The sequence below is a fragment of the Bos indicus genome, chromosome 10 (assembly GCF_029378745.1).
Source record: "Bos indicus isolate NIAB-ARS_2022 breed Sahiwal x Tharparkar chromosome 10, NIAB-ARS_B.indTharparkar_mat_pri_1.0, whole genome shotgun sequence".
Classification (NCBI taxonomy): Eukaryota; Metazoa; Chordata; class Mammalia; order Artiodactyla; family Bovidae; genus Bos; species Bos indicus.
Genome location: NC_091769.1, coordinates 67050299 through 67069289, shown reverse-complemented (window position 1 = coordinate 67069289; position 18991 = coordinate 67050299). Strand labels below are relative to the sequence as shown.

The window sequence follows — 18991 nt, the reverse complement described above, 5'->3', positions numbered from 1 at the left end:
TGCTCTTTTAGGTTGAAAGTTGGCATGCTTGCATTTAATCCTCCAGATCTTCCTTCGGGGACATGGGCAGAGTCATGACCCCCACCAATCTTGAAGTGGCTCTGAAAAATTCTAAGTCTTGGGAGAAGCCTGTATGTTCGCACAACAGAGTTTCCTAAGTGTGACTTTTTAATTGTGTACTTGATAAAAACAGATCCGAGGCACCTCCCCGCATATATGAGACAGAGGGAGACCAGCCGGATGAAAAGCAGCTTCTATCTCAGGCTGGAAGCCCTCAGCCATGATTGGCTTAGTGGGCAGCACTCTCAAAGCCCTGGCTAAGTATCTGGGCAACTCCTGCCCACAGATCCACATGAACTACAGGCCAAATCTTGTCCTGGTTCCTGCTCACCCTAGGGGCTCATCATGTTTATCCCGGCCCCCACAGCAGCAAGGGATCAGACAGATGTAGTTTTGAGTCTTCAGGAGGACAAACAGACTCGGAGCCCTCTGTGTTACTGCCCTAGCAGGCCTGCTTCCTTAGCTCAGATGGCATCTCTGAGAATGAGAGATTCTTCCCCTCTCCACCAGACCATTCCAGGATGTGTATTTGTGTACACATTAGGGTGTGTATTTGAGGACCCCCAGTTCTAGGATGCCCAGAGTCGAGGCTGAAGGGGGACTTTTAACTTTGCCTTTTTAGAAGTCCTACAAAAACATGGACTGCTGCTCAGGCCCAGGGTCAGAAGACTCTGGAAGCAGCGCCCAACCTGAGCAAGGTGCTGCTGCAGGTCCCCCAGGGATCTCCACATGGCTCCTCTTTGACAGAAGCAGCCGTGGCAGCTGAGGTTCACGACTGTGGCACCCGACATGCCCTTCTGCTGCGCTCTCTGAGTCCCTGAGGCTGAGGTAAAGAGGCCAGTGTCTTCAGGACTTTAAGAAACAGGTCGGGGCACTCTTGGAGAAACCTTGAGAATCTCACTTTGCCAACTACAGCTGGAGCCACTCTGCCGAGTAACCAGGAGGGCTGCGAGTCTAGTAAAGTGAGGAGCGGCACTGCTCGAAGTCGAGAAGTCAAGAAAGTCAGTCTGTCGAGGAGGGACAGAGAATACAGAAGTGGGAGCTGGCTGACTGTGATGAAAGGAGTAAGGAAGATGAAGGCAAGGTGGGAACAAAGAAGAAAAGGGGAGAGAGGTGCTGAAAGGAAAAGAGAACCCCACGCCTGCTCGGGTGGTGGAGAAACACGGGTACCAGCTGCATCCCGAGTCTGCTGTGGAGAATGCAGCGCTTCTCTGGGGCTTCACTCAGAGACCTGTGGAACTCAGCACAGGGGAAATCCTCCAGGACCCATGCTTTCATGAAAACTGACGAGGAGAACATGGTGCCAGATGTTATTGCCTCATCTCACCCTGATTGGTCTTTCTGAATGTGGCTGTCAGACGCGGGGGGCACGGACCCCGCTGGGGTCTTGGTGGTGACAGCGATGCACCTGACAGCCTCCCCGCCCATCATCTGCCCACCCTGAGCCGGGCTCACTGGAAGGGGAGGAGCCAGCGTGGATCAGGTGCTTCAGGCAGGTCCCCGTTCGGGCCTCTGTCTCTGCGGGGCAGCGCCTTCTGTCCTCTGTGGACCTAGTATAGCGATGAATCTCTGTCTTTCCCGGGTCTCACGAAAGGCAGTTCTCTGGAAGGAACCTGGAGCTCATTCACACTAACAAGGAAAGGGATGATGACAGCTCTGTGCACTGTGCTCCCGGGTATTCTAATGGCAGGATTTCAGTCGTGAGCTGCTGCACAAGGAGGCTTGTGATGGAGAGCAGGTAACCTCACGTCGTGCAATGCCACCATGTAAGGCAGTGCCTCACATCTGGGCAGTCTAGTGCCAAAGGTCGTCTGCACGTGGCTTTGAGCAGGAGAAGGACGAGGTGCTCGGTGAGGCCGCTCAGTCTACCCTTCTGGTGCTTCTCCTCAGCTTCTGGACCCCCTGCCCCATCCTGTCAGGCTCTCCAGGCGGTGAAGAGCCTCCATGGTCTCCTAGTGTCACACCCAAGTTCCTCGGAGATACTGTCTGATCCCAAGAGTGGTAGAGCCCTGGTCAGCAGGATCTGCTCCCAAGATATGATGTCATTTCTGTGAGCAGTTTCCAAACTATTTTTCCAGTTGGGAAAACACCCTGCCTCTGGGAGGAACATGACCCCTCTTGGCCAGGCACCATGTTGGTTGTGAGCTCATCACCCTTCTAGTGATAGTATCAGCCCTCACTCTGAGGGGGACCAGCTTCATCTTTCTTACTCATCCCAGAGGCCAGCAAGGGGCCATGATTATTGATGGCTCTCCTGGCCTGTCCTGGGAAACATTTCAAATCTGTCCACAGCAGAGTGAAGTGAAGAATCACCTCTACCCTGGCCTCCAAGGGGTCCACAGATTCCGTAGATCCAGGAAAGAAGGAAGCGTCCTGAAGATTCAAGCAAGGTGACTCATGAGTTGTCATACAATATTGAGGCTGGTTCCAGACCCCAGCCTTTTTTTATTCTTTGGAGACATTCCATCATCTTGATGGGATTAAGTTCACAGAATCAAAACTTCCTTGGAATGCACTGTAGTCTTTAAGATTTGCCCAGATGGTTCAAAATGAGTGCTGTGAAGACATCCAATGGCCAGGATGCAATTAGTACGTTGGAAGGCAGCACAGTTTTCTCAGTAATTTTGGGCTGGTCACACATCTCCGGTCCATCATGCATTCACTAGTAGTACTGCTTGTGTACAGACGGAAGCTTTCTGCCTTCCTGATATGATGCCTGTGGTCTAGTCCCAGCCCCTGACCGCCAGGTCCTAGATGCAAAGGCTGAGGAGGAACATTCTGTGCCCACGGAGGAGGGAAATTTCTGCAGCCTCCTTTCCTTTCACGGCAGTGCCCTGCCTCACCCTTCGCTGTCATGTCTCAGGAAGAGCCACCTCACATGGGCCAAGGGTGCTGGGCAGGACTTAGGAGTGGCTCCTGCTGCTGCTGCTGTTGCTGTGCTCAGATGAATCCATGAACTGTAGCTCACCAGGCTCCTCTGTCCATGGGATTTTCCAGGCAAGAATACTGGAGCGGGGTTGCCATTTCCTGCTTCAAGGGATCTTCCTGACCCAGGGATTGAAGCCGTGTCTCCTGCGTCTCTTGCACTGGCAGGCAGGTTCTTTATTGCTGCACCACTTTTATTTACAATCAGGAAATATGCAGCAGCCCTGTCCTCATGCCATGGTTACTAGAAATGCTGTGGTTCATCAGGGCCTTGCTGGAAGTGGGTTTGTCATGCTTTGGGGAGAGGCTGATAAAAACAACAACAATAACCCAAGGGTTCCAGAGCTCTGAGTCCAGCAGCATGTAAACACCATTACTGAGAGACGTGCAGGGAACTACCAGGAAAACTGAAATCAATTATTAAGTGCTGCCTCTGGGAGGTGGGACTGTGGGCTGGGAAGGGAGGTCGGGGGATAGTCACTTTCTCTTACAAGCCGTTCGGTAGTGTTTGCTTCTTTAACTAAGGGAACAAGAGGCTTCATGGGAAGAGGGTGGAAACGATCTTAGGGTCATAGCTGACCTGAGCATAAGCCAACTGTTCAGCACTGCTGTGTAACAGAGAGGGGAAGCAAAGTGCAAATGAAAGATTCGTATCAACAGACCCAAATGGTTCTTCTCCCAGAGACGGCCCATCTCTTCCCAGTGGGCTTGGTCTGCCCAATTAAGATGAGGGACAAACAGGATGATGGAGGACTTGGAAGAGAGCCACAAAGAGGGAAAAAAAGGTAGGAAAGAATGTAAAAGGCTACAAATGTGTCAGGATTAGAGGAGAGTCGTTGGTTATGCCAGGGTAGCTGGGCTGCAGTCCTGGGGGTGAGGTCAGGGTGAGCTATTCATTCAAGGTGAAAGATCTTGTGCCCAAGATGTCTTCAGATTTTGTGACCTGGGTGGGCATGGAAGCTTCTTGGAGGTGAACTTCAGGAAGCACAGGGTGAAGAGATGGAAAGAGGAGAGTGGAGTTGCAAGTAGAGGGAGCTAAGAGAGCCAAACTGCAAGGATACCAAGTCCCACAACGAGTTCCGCAGTGGCTTGGTGGTGGGCTCAGGCTGAATGAAGTAGCAGTGTGTATCCCAAGGGAGCTGGAAAGGCTGCAGCTGATGGTGGGACCAGAGTCTCCAGAGTCTCACTTTGTCTCCAAAGTCTCTTTTACTGGGAGTAAATTATACATAATTCTACATGAAAGCAGAGGCTGGGACTAAATGACCTGGGATCAGGCCTTCACAGCCCCCAAATTCTATCAAGTATTTTCTTCCTGGGAAGAAAAATATCAAGTATCAAAAGGAAGAAAAGGAGCTTTAAAACAAAGGTGTGCAAATAGGTAGAGTTCTAGAAGTCAAGAAGCAACTTTAAATCAGCATCTGGAGCATGCCGACGTCCTTCTCTTTCCTGACATTATCTTGAGCCTTGGTGGCTTCCTGCCACTGGCACCTCCCCACCCCTTGGTGGCCTCACCTCCTTCCCTCCAGCCTGCCCACTCTTCATTCCTCTATGCTCATCCCGGCCTGTCCCCCTGCTCAAAAGCTCTTATCAATTCCCCACTGAGAGCAGCTGGGATCCAAGCTTCTTGGCCTTGGGTTCAGGGTCCCACCATCAGCTGCAGCCTTTCCAGCTCCCTTGGGATACACACTGCTACTTCATTCAGCCTGAGCCCGCCACCAAGCCACTGTGGAACTCGTTGTAGGACTTGGTAACCTTGCAGTTTGGCTCTCTTAGCTCCTTCTACTTGCAACTCCACCCTCCTCTCTCCATCTCTTCACCCTCTGCTCCCTGAAGTTCACCTCCAAGAAGCTTCCATGCCCAGGTCACAGTGACATTTCCCCTCAAACTCCTGTAAGACATTGTACAGAGTGCATCTACCAGAAAGGGCGAGGATCTTCTTCCAGGCACAAATCATGCAATAATCGCTTGTGGGGCTTTGTATTACTCATGAAGTGTAAGAAGTCAACTATCTGCACAGGGAAAGGTGCAGGCACCTGAATGTAATTCTGGCAACTCCGTTTGAGGAGGCAGGGTCAAAGATGAAATTGACAAGAGGCGCACCAGGCTGCTCTTTAACCAAGTAAAGGGAAGATGGATGGACCAGCAATCATGTGTGCAAAGCACTCCCAAACCAGGGGTGGGTCTCTCAGCATCAACACCATGGAGTTTTCTCTTTCTCTGTCTATCTACTCATCCCCCTATGTACATACACACCAACCACATACACACACACACACACACACACACACACACACACACACTGTACATGGAACCCCTCCCAACTTCCCCTGGAAGCCCTCCAGTGATGTCTCTCGGTTAATCAATCTAGAAATATGACTAGGATCCAAAATACCCCCGTGTCAGATCACAACCAACTCTGGGGCTCCATGTGCTGGCTCCCAGCCAATAGGCTGCTATTCATGCTGGCAAGGCATGGTTTAAAAAAGGAAAGGCTTCTATAAGCTCAAAAGAATGCAAGGTGGCAGTCGAGGCTAAGCACTTTCCGCTTGAGTTCACTGGGGCATCTATTTTGGTGACCTGGCCTCCCCGACAGGACAACGAGGGATGGAGGGCTGGGCCCTACCTGGCTGCTGGAACATCAGCATATTCTGTGGTGAAGTGTGCACAGGCAGTGAGCGGGTCCTTTGGACAGAGCTGTGGGTGCGGCTTGGCATGCTATTGCTGCCCCCGGGGTTGGCGAACCAGAGGTTCTAGGGAAAAACACAGAAGCAGAACCCATTAGTCCAGACACCTGGGGGTAGGGATGACAGCAGGCCATCAGCCAGAATCCAGGAGGCAGATACCCTGGGAGAACTCTCTGCTAACTTCTGGGAAAGGGCTCCTAGGCCAGCGCGATCTGTCTGCTTATTTAGAGAGAGGGGCTTTAGATTCCATTCATTTTATTCAACACTACCCCTCAGCCCCAGGCTCTTCTCTAAGCCTCAGCTTAATCTGGACACCAATCTCCCTCGCTGGCTCTAAAACTCTCTTTATCCCTTCTGTTGTCTCTGCTTTTCCTATCACTTTTCTCGGAAATGGGGGGAGTTCTATAAATGTCTGCAACGAAGAGCACAAACTATTTCAGGGCTCTCATTTGATTTTCTCTTCGAGGTTCTTACAATTTACTACAAAGGGAGAAGGAGGAAAAAAGAACCTCTCAGCTGGCAATGAGCTGGCACAACTCAGCTTGTGTGTTTGTTATTACGCGGGTGTCCTAGCGGTGGTTTCCTCCTGGATCCATCTGGTGGCTTCCCACAATGGTCAAGACTGGGGTTTTCTCCTACCCTGGGCTGCTTCCCCGGGGGAGTGAATCCTGCCTGTCTTGCCAGGAACGGTTTCCTGTTTTTTAAAACCAAGCTGTCATCCTTTAGTTTCTCATGACAAACCCAGAACCTCAGACTCACTTGGCGTCCCTCTAATCCCAGCCCCCACCCACAGAGCCCCACAACGCAGGGGCTACATGTGGGAGGCAGAGGGTGCGAGTGCGGGGGAGGGACTCCTGAGACGACGAGCCAGGGGACTGATGCTGGCTCTAAATCACACAGCGAGAACCTCTGGGCAGTGTGGCCTTGACTGACTGACAGCCTCTCTCAGTCTCCTTCCTTCCCTGTAGGGTTTTCTACCACAGCTGGGACCATGTCAAAGGAGTTATCTGCCTCAGATATAAATGCTAAGAAAGCTCCTTAGATGCTCAGGCTCCTCTGCAAGCCAAATCTGGAAGGCATTGGGATCTGCTAGGGCAGGTTGAGGATCAAGGCAAAGAAGAAATAGGTCTCGCATTTCTTCCTAATGGCCCCTATGTGCAGAGCCCCCAGGTTTACAGTGGTCCTGGAACAAATCCCCATGATGCCAGGTGCCGCCATGGCCTTGCTTTATCTCCCAGAGAAACTGCAAACAAACCTCTGAATCACAGGGGCAACTGTCTTCAACCTAGTCCCTTTGGGCTTCTCCCTTCGCCTTCGGGTAATTTGGGAGGATGTCCTGAGCCTCAGGCCCTGAGCTTGGCTGGCCCACCCTCCTCCCGGGGGCGGGGCAGACCTGTCTTCCTTGCTTCATGATGGTGGGGTTGGCTGCGGTATTGCGCTGGGTAGAGCTGACGAATCCGCTGGTGCCCAAGAGGCCAAGGCGGGCGGAAGGGACATTCCGGGAGGGGATCTGGTACTGGCGTGGATTCCGCCTGCCCATGCCGCCACCCACTGAGCTGGTTGTCGGGAGGGAGTTGGATTGCCCAAAGCCACGGCTGTGAGAGTCAATAGAGAAAAACAGAGGTCATCAGTAACCCCCGGCCCTTCCCAGCCCCCGGGATGCCTCCTTGGGGTCTGCTCACACTTTGACCATTATGAGGCCTACGGGGAGGATCAAGGCTTTATGATTAAAATCATAGCTAAGAACTGAGAGCTAATATCAAGTGCCCTGGGACTTTCACATTGATTCTTCAATCCTCACGACAACCCTATGAAGTAGGCACTCCTTTTACAGTTGGAGAAGTAAAATACAGAGCTTAATAATGTCTCAAAGGTCACACAGCCATTAGGGGGCAGTGCTGGAATATGAGCCCAGAAAGTTAACCAGTGTGGGCTTCAGCCTTCTTTCTACTGTGTCACAGGCTCTGAGAACTCATGTGCCCATCCAGAAGCCACATGGCAAGAAAGTGGCTGCACCAGGACCCAGGCCTCTTCCAGCACACCACGGTTGGTTTGTCTGCTGTCGGTCTGAGCAGCAGACTCGGGAGGAGTGGCCTCTGGGCCCCACTAGGACATAAGCTCCCTGGGACAAGAGATGGCATCTGTCCTCATCAATCCCGCAGGTCCCAGGCCTGGATGGCACAGCTCCTGGCAGTAAAGGCAGGGCGAACAAGAGAATGGCTCAGTCTCTGCCCTCATGATCTCCAAATGGCAGAGCAGACCCCAAGTCTGGGGCTCTGACTCCCAGATTCACAGGAGGGATATGAGAACGAAGAGGATGATGGTTGCCAGCTCCCTGGACCTAGGACACTGACTGCTCCCTGCTCCTCGGGCCCTCCCTGTAGAAAGACCCGGAGGTTCCATGCTTCTCTAGGGTCCACGCAGGGAGGACGCTGGGGGCCCGTGGCCTCACGCTCAGACACCGCGATCCCATTGGTCCGGTGACCTCAGCGCCGAAGAACTCGTCCTCTCCGGCAGGCCTCAAGTTCTGGGAGGGTGCACAGCCGCCAGCAGGGCTTCAGGAACCAGCACATTCTTTCCAAGAAGAGTCAGCTTTAGTCATTCACTGATGTCTCAGTCGAAATGCTTTACCTCCAACGGCCACAAGATGGAACAGACTTGCTTTCGCAGCCACACAGGGGAGGTTCCTACCAAGCCTGTGAGGAGACTCCAGGAAGAGAGGGCTGACGTAGTTTAACCCTATGAGGCGGGAGGCGGGCACTGCAAATCTGTTATTTCCTGAGAAAGAGAGTGTTATGTGTGTGGTGGGGTGGAGCAACTAAATCATCAGCATGGCTCATCGCAGAAAGGGTTTCTTCCTCAGAATTCCTAAATTTCCTGGTGAGGGGTGAGGGGGAAGAGAATTCCATAGTGAGCTGATAAGCACTGACTTTTGGTCTGTGTTTTACCACTTCTAGGCTTTTCGGACCAGATTCCAGTCCAGGCTCATCCCCATGAGATGAGGAGGATACTCATGGGTTCTAAGTCTCTTTATCTCGTTCTTTCTCAGATTTCTCAGCTTCCTTCCTTCTTTTACTAAGGTTTAAAATGTTTGGTTTGAAAGAGGAAATTTGGGCCAGGAGGAGGAGAAATAATTTCATGCGATGGGAGAGACCTCCTTTGGAGAATGGACAGGGGGCAGGTGGGGACAAAGATCAAGTGGCTGTTTTCTTGTTTTTGTTTGTTTGTTTGTTTGTTTTTTTAACTACGAAAACCAGTCCTTTGGTTTTTGGAGTCAGAATTTTGGCCACCTGGTAGATGATTTAGTATTCTGCTAAGACTTTTCCTTATTTAGTGCAGATAGCTTTTTTGCTCATTTTCCTTCTTGGTTGGATTTTTTAAAAGTTATTTCATATGCAAAACAGAGCAGTCAGCAAGTGATGCTAAAATAATTTGTGCTTCCAGGAAGGCAAGACTATATTCTTAAGCAATATAATGTAGGCAGAGGCTTCTGTAATGGGACACTTAGTCACAGGAGAAAACGTGGACTCCTAAAGTTAGGACTCATGGAGCTGGTAGAGCTAACATTTTGGGGATAGACTGGGTGGAGGTGAGAATTTGGTTAGGGTGTCTTTCTAATAACAGTGGGTCTCACTGTGGGGTCCTAAGCTGATTACTATAAAGTCAGACTTTTTGAGGGTTGCCACTGCTGGTAACCAGAGTGAAAGCTTAAGTCACTTAAGATCACTAGGCTTAATGAAATAATCATTCTTTCTTTGGAGAGAACACAGTGACAAAAGTTTTCATTTCTCATTCTCTTACTCTGCTCATCTGTGTCTTTCTCTGCTTTCTTAAATCTAACCAACTGATTTCATTACCTTGAAGTGCATGAAAAGACTGATAAAATAACATTGATAAGAACCAATTAATTTGGGACTTGTGATAGTTCAAGGAAGGGCTGGGCTGCAGTTACCTCTGTATTATGGGAAAAAACAGGTCTTTTAAGAAAATTAATAGCATAACAAGATCCCAGAGGTAATATTTATGAAAACAAATTATTTCCTAGAACTTTTGTTGTTGTTGAGTTGTTCAGTCATGTCTGACTCTTTGCAACCATGAACTGCAGCATGGGAGGCTTCCCTGTCCTTCACTAAATCCCAGAGCCTGCTCAAACTCATGTCCACTGAGTTATGCCATCTAACCATCTCATCCTCTGTTGACTCCTTCTCCTCCTGCCCTCAATCTTTCCCAGCATTAGGGTCTTTTTCAATGAGTCGGCTCTTCACACCAGCTGACCAAAGTATTGGAGCTTCAGCTTCAGCAACAGTTCTTCCAGTGAATATTCAGGGTTGATTTCCTTTAGGATTGACTGGTTTGAGCTCTTTGCTGTCCAAGGGACTCTCAAGAATCTTCTCTAGCACCACAATTCGAAATTTAGCAACTTCCAATTGAACATCCATAATCAATGATTGAATTCACTCTAATCAATATAAGGAGGCCTAATCGGGCAAATCTTGAGTTAACCCAATTCAAGCATTGGTTAATAACACTCTAGAGAAATCAAGGTTACCAGACACTCAGATTAGGACCAAGGACAAAACAGGGCAGACAGACGAGCAGATGGCATTTTGGGGAGGAGGAGCAAAGAGCTTGAAAGCTCTATCTTTATCTTCAACTTCTGAATTCTTTCTTTCTCTTGGAACTTGTCTCCCAAGGACCTGGTTTGCAAGAGGGGTGTGGATCTTCCTCTTTCTTAGTGGGTATTGCTGCCCTTACAAGAAGAGGGAGAGTCTAGGGCAGGGGTAGCCCCAGGGGAGAAGGCTAAGGAGCAGGCCTGGCCTTTCATTTGGGCCCCAGGAATCCTCAAGGTGCACTGGTGGTCCAGCCCAACCCTCCAGGGAGGCTTGGGACCAAGGAGCTGGCTACAGAGTGTTGTTTTATCTGGCTTTTCTGCACATCATCTGGAGACCAGGAAAGTGACCCAGCATCCGTAGCGCTTAAGAGTACCGACTCTGGAGCTGGCATTGGCCTGTCTGGTCCAAATCCTGGATGCCTCCCAACTCCCCTGTAAACTGGGGTTAATAATAGCCCCTTCTACCTCATATGGTTGTTGCAAGGATTAAATGTAATAATATTCTTAAGTGCTTGGATACCTAACTTGGCACAAAGCAAATGCTAAATGTTTGTTTAATAAATAACTGTGTTATATATGCTGGAATATGATAACACTTCAATTTTTACATTAATTTTTAATGAAGACTTTTCTCAAATTCCAACTGGCCTTATCTCCCTGAGGTACTATGAAACAGTGATGTTTCAAGGCACACTTATGCAAATAAATGCCAAACATTTGAACAACACAGTCAACAACACACTCAACACTTCTACATATGCACTGAGAAATGAATTCAGAACTTTCTAGGTGCGAATGAAAAAATGATTATTTATATGCTCATGTTGAAAAGAGTAAAAAAGGATGTTGATTTTCCAGCATGTCGGCACCATCATTCTCTTGTCTCCCCAAGACACCCTGTTATTGTTCAATGGTTCACTCCACCCCTCCTCATGATTCCTCCCCTAGATTGGCACTATAATTCACCTTTAATATGCAACTGGATTCTTCAATTTAAAACCAGATTAAAGTAATGGGTTGTAAAGTACAACGAGGCTTTTTTTAACTGCATCCAAGATGCTGAAGTGCTATGAAAAATCAAGAATGGTTCTGCTCTACTCTTAGATTGCAGCTCAGACCAAAATAGACGAGCACTGGGCTCTTCACCCTGCCACCAACTATAATTAGCTTGTCTGCAGCAAGAAGGGAGAAAAAATTACACTACCACTTAAGGTGCAGAGAGAACAACCTGTTTTTGTCCTTTCAGAGCCCCCTGTTGTGGATAAACCACCGAGTGTTTTGCTGGCACTCATTAAATCGTACCCGCTCACCACTCCATGCCCATCTGTACTAATAACATCATTTTGACCATGTAAATTGAATTGCCAAAGATCACATTCAGCTCTTCCTCTGGGAAGTCTTTCCCTCTACAGCCTTTTCCCCACCCCACCTGTTTAAAGAATGTGGTCTGAACTTGTCAGAGGACACTCTAAGAAATAAGGAATGATGCCCTGTGTAGTCTTGACCCTGGAACCCATGCAGACAGTAAGGTCCTGGAACCACCATGCATTACAAAGACTGAAATCCCAACATACTTTCTTTGCTGTCGATATCCTGATATGTCTAGAAGGGTTTTCCGAGGGAAAGACCGAAAGAGCTTCTGCACCTGCTGTTTCCATGACAACAATCTTTTTTTCTGTGTCTCTGTAAATGCCTGCAAAAACAAACAGGACTTTTTAATGGGTGATGCAACCTGGCATTAGAGGGAGAAACATGCAATTAATAGGGGAAATATTGGAGTCCTATGGTTGCCTTTTCTTCACCTTGTTTCCAACCTGATCCAAACAGCAGTCAATTTCATTTGAGAGCCTCCTGTACTGAAAATTCAAGTTATTTGACATTGGAGGTGCCTGGTAAGGTACATGCATTAAGCTTTTGGCAATCCTTGATTTCGGTTGCATTTCTGGCAGATCCCTACCCTCCTTCCTCTTTCCCCTGACTCCACTCTGGACTCTATTTATTAACCAATAATGAATTGCAAAATTGATTGTTGACTACTCTGGCTTTTGCAGCCCCCCTGCATTTTCATAATCAATGGAAATGCTAAACCACTCCAAAAATCAATCTTTTTGATGGTCTGTGCTCACCCTGGAGTGGTCTTCAGGGCTTCAGAACACAGAGTATACACTGTACGTGTTAGGACTCTGCTGAGAAATCTCCAGTTATGAGCCCCATGTGCTACACAACCCTAGCGCACTGATTACCTAAATTTTGTCTAAGGCTTAGGAAAATGGATAGATCTGATGTCTTCTCAAGCCTTTTCTGGTTTGGGGAGGTTTCGTCTACTGCCCCGTACATAACACTCTCCCATCAATATCATGTGTCCTTCTGTGTACAGCTGTGTACTCAGCGCAGCCCAGGGAAGGACTTCACGGGGCTGTAAGTCCTCAAGGCAGGGACTCTCAAATTCAGGATATATTAGGATCCCCACAAGGAGACTGTTAAAATCTAGATTTTCGATCAACTCCCACACACCAGAGCCTGGTTTCATAGATCTCGAGAGGAGTCTAGGGGGTTTGTGTATGCAGCAATTGCCGGGGAATTCTGCTGCAGGTAGGTCATGGCCATGTAATATTCTAGATTGGTGAGGATCACACACATGATATAGGAACTCCCTGTTAAGTGTGTAGAACTGTGGTCCATGTGCTGTCATAAGTCCACCAGATCTGACTAATGAGCAATAACAGTGATGGAGATACCATACCCAAGTAGTTTTGTCAATAAAGCATGAAATAAATACTTTTTAAGTAGCAGTAAATGATTACTCAGAGTAATAATAAACTACATGCCTGTTTCCCATAAAGGAAGCAGATTCCTTAAACAGAGAGAAAAGAATGACAGCTTAATGTTCTTCTACTGACATTTAATCTTTAAGGACCCGAACACAAGACAGCTATGTGAACAAAAGCAAAAAGACGTGAATCATATTATGGAAAAGATACTGACAACTTGCAAACCCCTTCCTCCCAGGTGACCGTGGCCAGATGCCATTGAGGACAGTCATCAAGGAGGGCTTCCCCACCAGACATTCAGTGCCCCATTAGAGAAGAAGGTGCTGATATCCCTTAAGGTGCACGGTGAATGGTCTCGGGGCTAAAAGGTGAGGCTGTGGCTCTCCTCTATGGTCCCTCTCATTTGCTGATGATACTAGGTGAATGTCCATGAGTATCTCCAAAAACTGCAAAAGGCAAGCATTTCTGCTAGACTGATAAAGGGATGGGTAGATTCTGCTTTTGACTAGCTTAGTCAGCCAAGTGTTGAGCAATGACACAAGATGCTGGCACGCAGGTCAAGATGACCTGGGGAGCAGAGTCCAGCTCAGTGGTCAGTGGAAGGCTCTGGATGCAAATGGGCAGGGCTCAAATCTCTGCACACCTTTATGCAGGTTCCTCCACCTGAGACTCAGCTCTTTTAACTCAGGACAGTGATACCTAATCAAAGGGATGCTATAAGGATTCAAATTAATTTACACACGGAGGGCACTTAGAATATTCACAACACACCTAGCTCTTCCTTGTGCTGCACGTGCCACTGCCCACAGACGCCCTCCCCAGGTTTCTCGGCTGCATGGACTAGCCCTTTGGTGGTGGCACATGAAGGTCTATCCCATTTGGTATTCACCATCACCTGTAACACCAACAAAAGACTTCAAGGTCTCCAAACCACAATATTGAGTGGGTCTGGAGCCAGCCTGAGCTTCCAAGTGACAAAGGAGTAAAGGGGTCACTTTACAGATGTGCATTCAAAGTGCTGCCAGGGACACTGGTTCATATGTGACATTTCCCACGGTGACAAAGAACACCCAAGAAGATGGAAATGTTTATGCCCCCTCAGAGAGGTCAGGTCATCCACTCAGCACCAGGACATCAGACTCACAGTAATTGGGACTGCAGATAGGAGTGGGCCCCTTAGCAATGCTGAGTGTATGGCCGTTCTCAGTCCTGGAAGACACTGCTGGGAGGCTCGAAGTGGAGCTAGACTATGGCTGGCAAGGAGTGATTTCTGAAAGCTGGTTCCTGTGCGTGCCTGCAAATAGCACTCTACTGTGGCAGCTCTGCTATCGACTGGGAGGCCAATACCTCACCCCAGCCCGCTCCAGGCAGCTCTAGGTGGGGCTGGCAGAGCTTCTTTGGGGCTGGAAGGGAAGGAAGATTCCACTCTCCCGAATGCCCACACACAGCCAGTCAGCCACTTCTGAGTCCTCTGCCCCTGTCAGGCCCTGACTCAGATGTCTGTGTGGAGGCAGATGAGTCTTACAGCTCCTGTTGCTGGATAACAGGGCTCATGAAGGGGACAAGGGCTCATCTTCAGGGAACCATCGGTCCAAGACGGTGAGGAGCCAAGAAGCCTGGGCTTGTAATGCAGGAGATGAAGTGATGGACTTCAGAAATAAGATTCAGAACTTTCTGGCCTTCCTTTTACTGTTCTAAGGAGTGGTTCCTTTGTCCTTGTGAAAGAAGGAAGGTGTCTTGGCTTGGTCAGCACCCTCCCTTCCAGCAGCTGAAGAACAGCTTGATCAGGCTGTGAAAGGAGCCCTGTCTCCTGGAGCCCGAGGGAGTCTTCAGTGAGAATGGAGGCTGGGCCTGGACAGGGCCTCCCGGGGGTGGGGGCGGGGGGTGCGCTCTGTACACACAGATACCCCCAGGCTGTGGAAAATTATTCAAACGCCTTTCCTCTTCCTCAAACTCAACTAATAAAAAGCCTCAGACATTTTCCCCTCCCAAAGCAGTGTGCAGGCGCCTCCATCCTGACACGAATGCAGGTGAGCAGAGTGGGCATGAGTCCTTTCTGCCCCGTGATTCCCATCAGCAAGGCCCCTCCGTGGCAGTCAGGAGAGAGGAGCCCACACAGTGCCACGGAAAGGAGAGCCAGGGCGCAGAGGGAGCATGCACAATGGCAGGAAAGTGAGCAGCGCCAGACCACAACATGGGCGCTGCGGACCAACGAGGATGCCTGCGCACCGCCCAGCAGAGGCAGCTGGAGGACTCGTTATTTCGTCTCCTGTGCTCAGCAGACTGGAGATGAGGTGGAAGGTAACTTGTCCTTCAGTTTCTCGCAGGCTCAATGCTGAGCATGGGTGTGGGAGCGGAAGCAGGGTTCCGGTCTGCTTTTTCAGAAGCTTAAACGCCCCTAAGCCCACCCCAAGTGCCCTCCTCCCCTCCAGGTGCTGCTCCGTCCACCTAGACCCCTCTCTGTTCTGCCTCCTCGTGGAACAAGTCTCTCCCACTAAGGCTCTCTCTTTCAGGTCTAGTTTGGAGGCAGTCCCTCTGGCCTCTAGATAGGTGCCCACCGCACCTCCTGGGCTTCAGCCCCACACCGGTGGCCTTATGGTCACACTTGTGATGACCTGTTTTCCTTTTGCCTCACCCACTCTCCTCCTACTGGAAGCCCACCAGCCAGGGGCAAGACCTAGGTGCTTTATAAATACCTACAGAATGAATGAACTCTAAAATCCATCTCCTGTTCTGGCCTTCCATCTTTCTATTGCTTTTTGCTGGCCCAGATGAGAGCTGTGTCAGGACTGGACACTAAAAAGGGTGAGTGGGAGTTCACAGTGCCGTGAGAGGAAATCGCAAAAATGTGAGTTTCAGGGATGGGGAGGAGGGGCTGGGATGGAAACCCAGTGGGAGACCGCACACCTGCGTGTGAGGGGCAGGTGGAGTCACAGCACAGAAGGGCAGAGGGTGCAGAAAACCAAACAAGCCGCCAGCAGCAGATGGCCTGTGGGCAGCTGGAATGTGGGAAGTGCATCTCCCTTCCCCGGGGCCCACTGGACTCCTGGGGTTCCAGCTACCAGCATGGCAAAGCCCAGGGGACTTGGAGGCCTTTACCATCTTATTTTCACATCAAAGTCCCACAAAAAGATCTCAGTGGCCTAGGTTTATCCAGTCCTAAGTTTTATAAAACCATAACCCTGTCTGTGTAATTCTCTCAGGGGAGGGGCACCCAAGAAGCCATTGGGATCCTGGGTCTGAGGCACAACTGCTTGTCCCCGCCATGTCCCTCGGGACAGCCCTGGCCAGGACCTTCCTCGCTCCATCAGAGTCGCTCCATCATTGTCCCGAGGGCCTGGGAGGCATAGCACCAGCCTGACCTTCGTGAAAAGGACAGAGATTGTCATACTGAGTGAAGTAAGTCCGACAGAGAAAGATAATCATCATATGATATTGTTTATATGTAGAATCTTAAAAAATAGTACACAGTAACTTATTTTTACAAAAGAGAAATAGAGTCACAGATGTAATAAACAAACTTATGGTTACCAAGGGGAAAAGGTGAGGAATATATGTGTCAGTGGGACTGACATACACACACTACTATAAGGAAAATAGATAACTGATAAGGACCTACTGTACAGCACAGGGAACTCTACTCAATACTCTGTAATGGCCTATATGGGAAAAGAATCTGAAAAAGAGAGGATAAATGTATATGTAGAACTGATTCACTTTGCTGGATAGCAGAAACTAAAACAACATTGTAAATCAACTGCAACCCAATACAATTAAAAAAAAAAATTCCTATGAGAATCAGAAATCAAAACACAGCAGAAAGCCCTCAAACCATACCCAACACACACACAGACACACATTATTTGTTCTGAACACTCTCCCCTTTCTCCCTGCTTGGTCCACCCCAGGCTCTGTCCCTCAGGGAGGCCTCCGGAGTCAGAAGCTTCTCTCAGGCACTTGCCTCCATGTCAGAGCTCAGTCTAGGTGGATCTCTGGACACCAGAGGAACACACAAGCTGCGTTTAGGTTTGAAGTCACCACAGCTGAGTTCTGCTCGAGCTATTATTAATGACTGTCTACTCCTCAAAGATGAGATGTCAGAGACCCAAATGATCACCTCACAGAATCTCTGAGAACTACTTCAAAGGAATGATAAAAAGCAGTTTCATGAAACCTGTCACTACTTACCTCATGGATTAGACATTTGTCTATGAGCTGTAAATAGGAACTTATATTTTCCTCATCGGGTCTGGAGACCAAGAGTTGTGTGCACACTGGGAATTAAAAAAAAAAAAAAAAGGATGAATTAGAAAAATGCACATCCATTCTAACCCCTGAGATCTGCCTCCGATTTCCTTTCAGGACCAATATTTTGAGAGGTATGTGTGACTGTGGCTTTACGTCAGCTTCACAAAAAAGGCCAGGAGGCTCCTCGTTCCACTGAAGTCAAAGGCTTGGTCACCACAGGAGCCTTTGCCTCCAGAAGCCCCTTTGGTTAATTCCACGCATACCATTCTATATTAAGCCTTCTGCAACCCGGCCCGAGACAGACACTCTGGAAGAAGAAGAACGCAGCAGCGTCCCGAGCCCTGTCTTTGAAAGAGTGTCCTTTGAGAGGGAGTTCAAAGACCCTAAAGACCATCAGCCCTCCTCAGAGCAGGCACCATCATTTTATGAATGAGCCGCACATCTCATTTGGAGGAGTGAGGCTTGCGCACCTTGTAGGATGTGAGGTGTGTGGGCATGCACATGAGTAAGGAGCCTGCTACTCATTCACGGGAGGGTGATTTTCTCAAAGTGATACCCACACATTTATATATACACAGGTCCACCTACACACCCAAGTTCAGAGACAGGGCACAACACACACACCCACTGGACAGCTCACGGCCACGCTAGTGCGATTCACTCTATTCCCATCCGAAAGAGCCTGGTGTTCTGCTTTTGATGGGAATGTTTAGAAGGACAGGTGGCGGTGGTTGGACAAAGACATCAGTTAGGAGTAAAAATGGCTTGCTCTCAAGATCAAGCTTAAAACCTGGGCACCATGATGTCTTTCTCTCCCTCATCCCACATACCTGATCTGTCACAGAATCCCATTCATACCATGTCTTGGCACATAGGTTTTTCAGTATAACACTGTGGGTAATAACAAAACATGGAAACTACCTCTATATCCACTAATTGGGGCCCTGTCAAATTATGGTTTATGCATATGGAGGAACAGTATGCAGCCTTTAAAAAAGAATGAGATGGTACTTTTGTATTGATAGGGATATTGAAAGCATATAATGTAAAAAAAAAGCTGTAGAGAAATATATAAACAAGACCTGTTTGTGTGTAAAAAGGATGCTCATGTGCTTATATATAATTACAGTGTTTCTGAAGGGATATTCTGAAATGTTTATAGCGGTTACCTCTGGGGAGGAATATGGTAGGGTCAAGGGTAGAGGTGGGGGCTATTTTCACCTTTCATCATTTTTCATTTAGCTTTAATTTTTATGTTGAGTGTGACTTGATTTCATAATTTATTTGAAAGTAGTTAAATTTTAAAAAGCAGCCATGCCACAGGAGTGCAGAGCCCACATGGATCATATCATGGGTAAGGGGGTGAAGTGCAACATTCTCAGGTAACCAGCCCACCTGTACCTCCAGCAGGGGGTCATCTACTCTAATCCACACAGCAAGGAGCCCCTTGGGGGATAGGGGAGACTGAGAAAGTGAATGGGGGGGACCCATGCTGACCATGAAGCAGGTGGCATTTCAGCTCCAAAGGATGCTACAAGTCACCTCCTCTGAACCAGAATTCTACAGATCTCAGTCTTTCTAAGAACACGAATCACCAGGAATCTCTCATTGTACCTATGTAAGACTCAGGTGTTCCCTTTCTTTTGATTAGAACTCAGTTCTTTGAAATGGTCTGAAATATTGGACAATAG

General features: G+C 48.7%; 1 protein-coding gene across 6 annotated transcripts in view; it reads right to left on the bottom strand.

Moving 5' to 3' along the window:
* The window catches only part of SAMD4A (sterile alpha motif domain containing 4A), a 226904-nt gene that overhangs the window by 12338 nt on the left and 195575 nt on the right, over positions 1 to 18991 (bottom strand). For all 6 annotated transcript variants that reach the window (XM_019968950.2, XM_019968952.2, XM_070797625.1 and 3 more), the window contains 4 exons: positions 17241 to 17326; positions 11856 to 11974; positions 7063 to 7264; positions 5609 to 5735 (listed from right to left, as the gene is read on the bottom strand). In XM_019968950.2, the coding sequence (XP_019824509.1) occupies positions 5609 to 5735; positions 7063 to 7264; positions 11856 to 11974; positions 17241 to 17326 (534 nt within the window). The remainder of the gene's footprint in view (positions 1 to 5608; positions 5736 to 7062; positions 7265 to 11855; positions 11975 to 17240; positions 17327 to 18991) is intronic.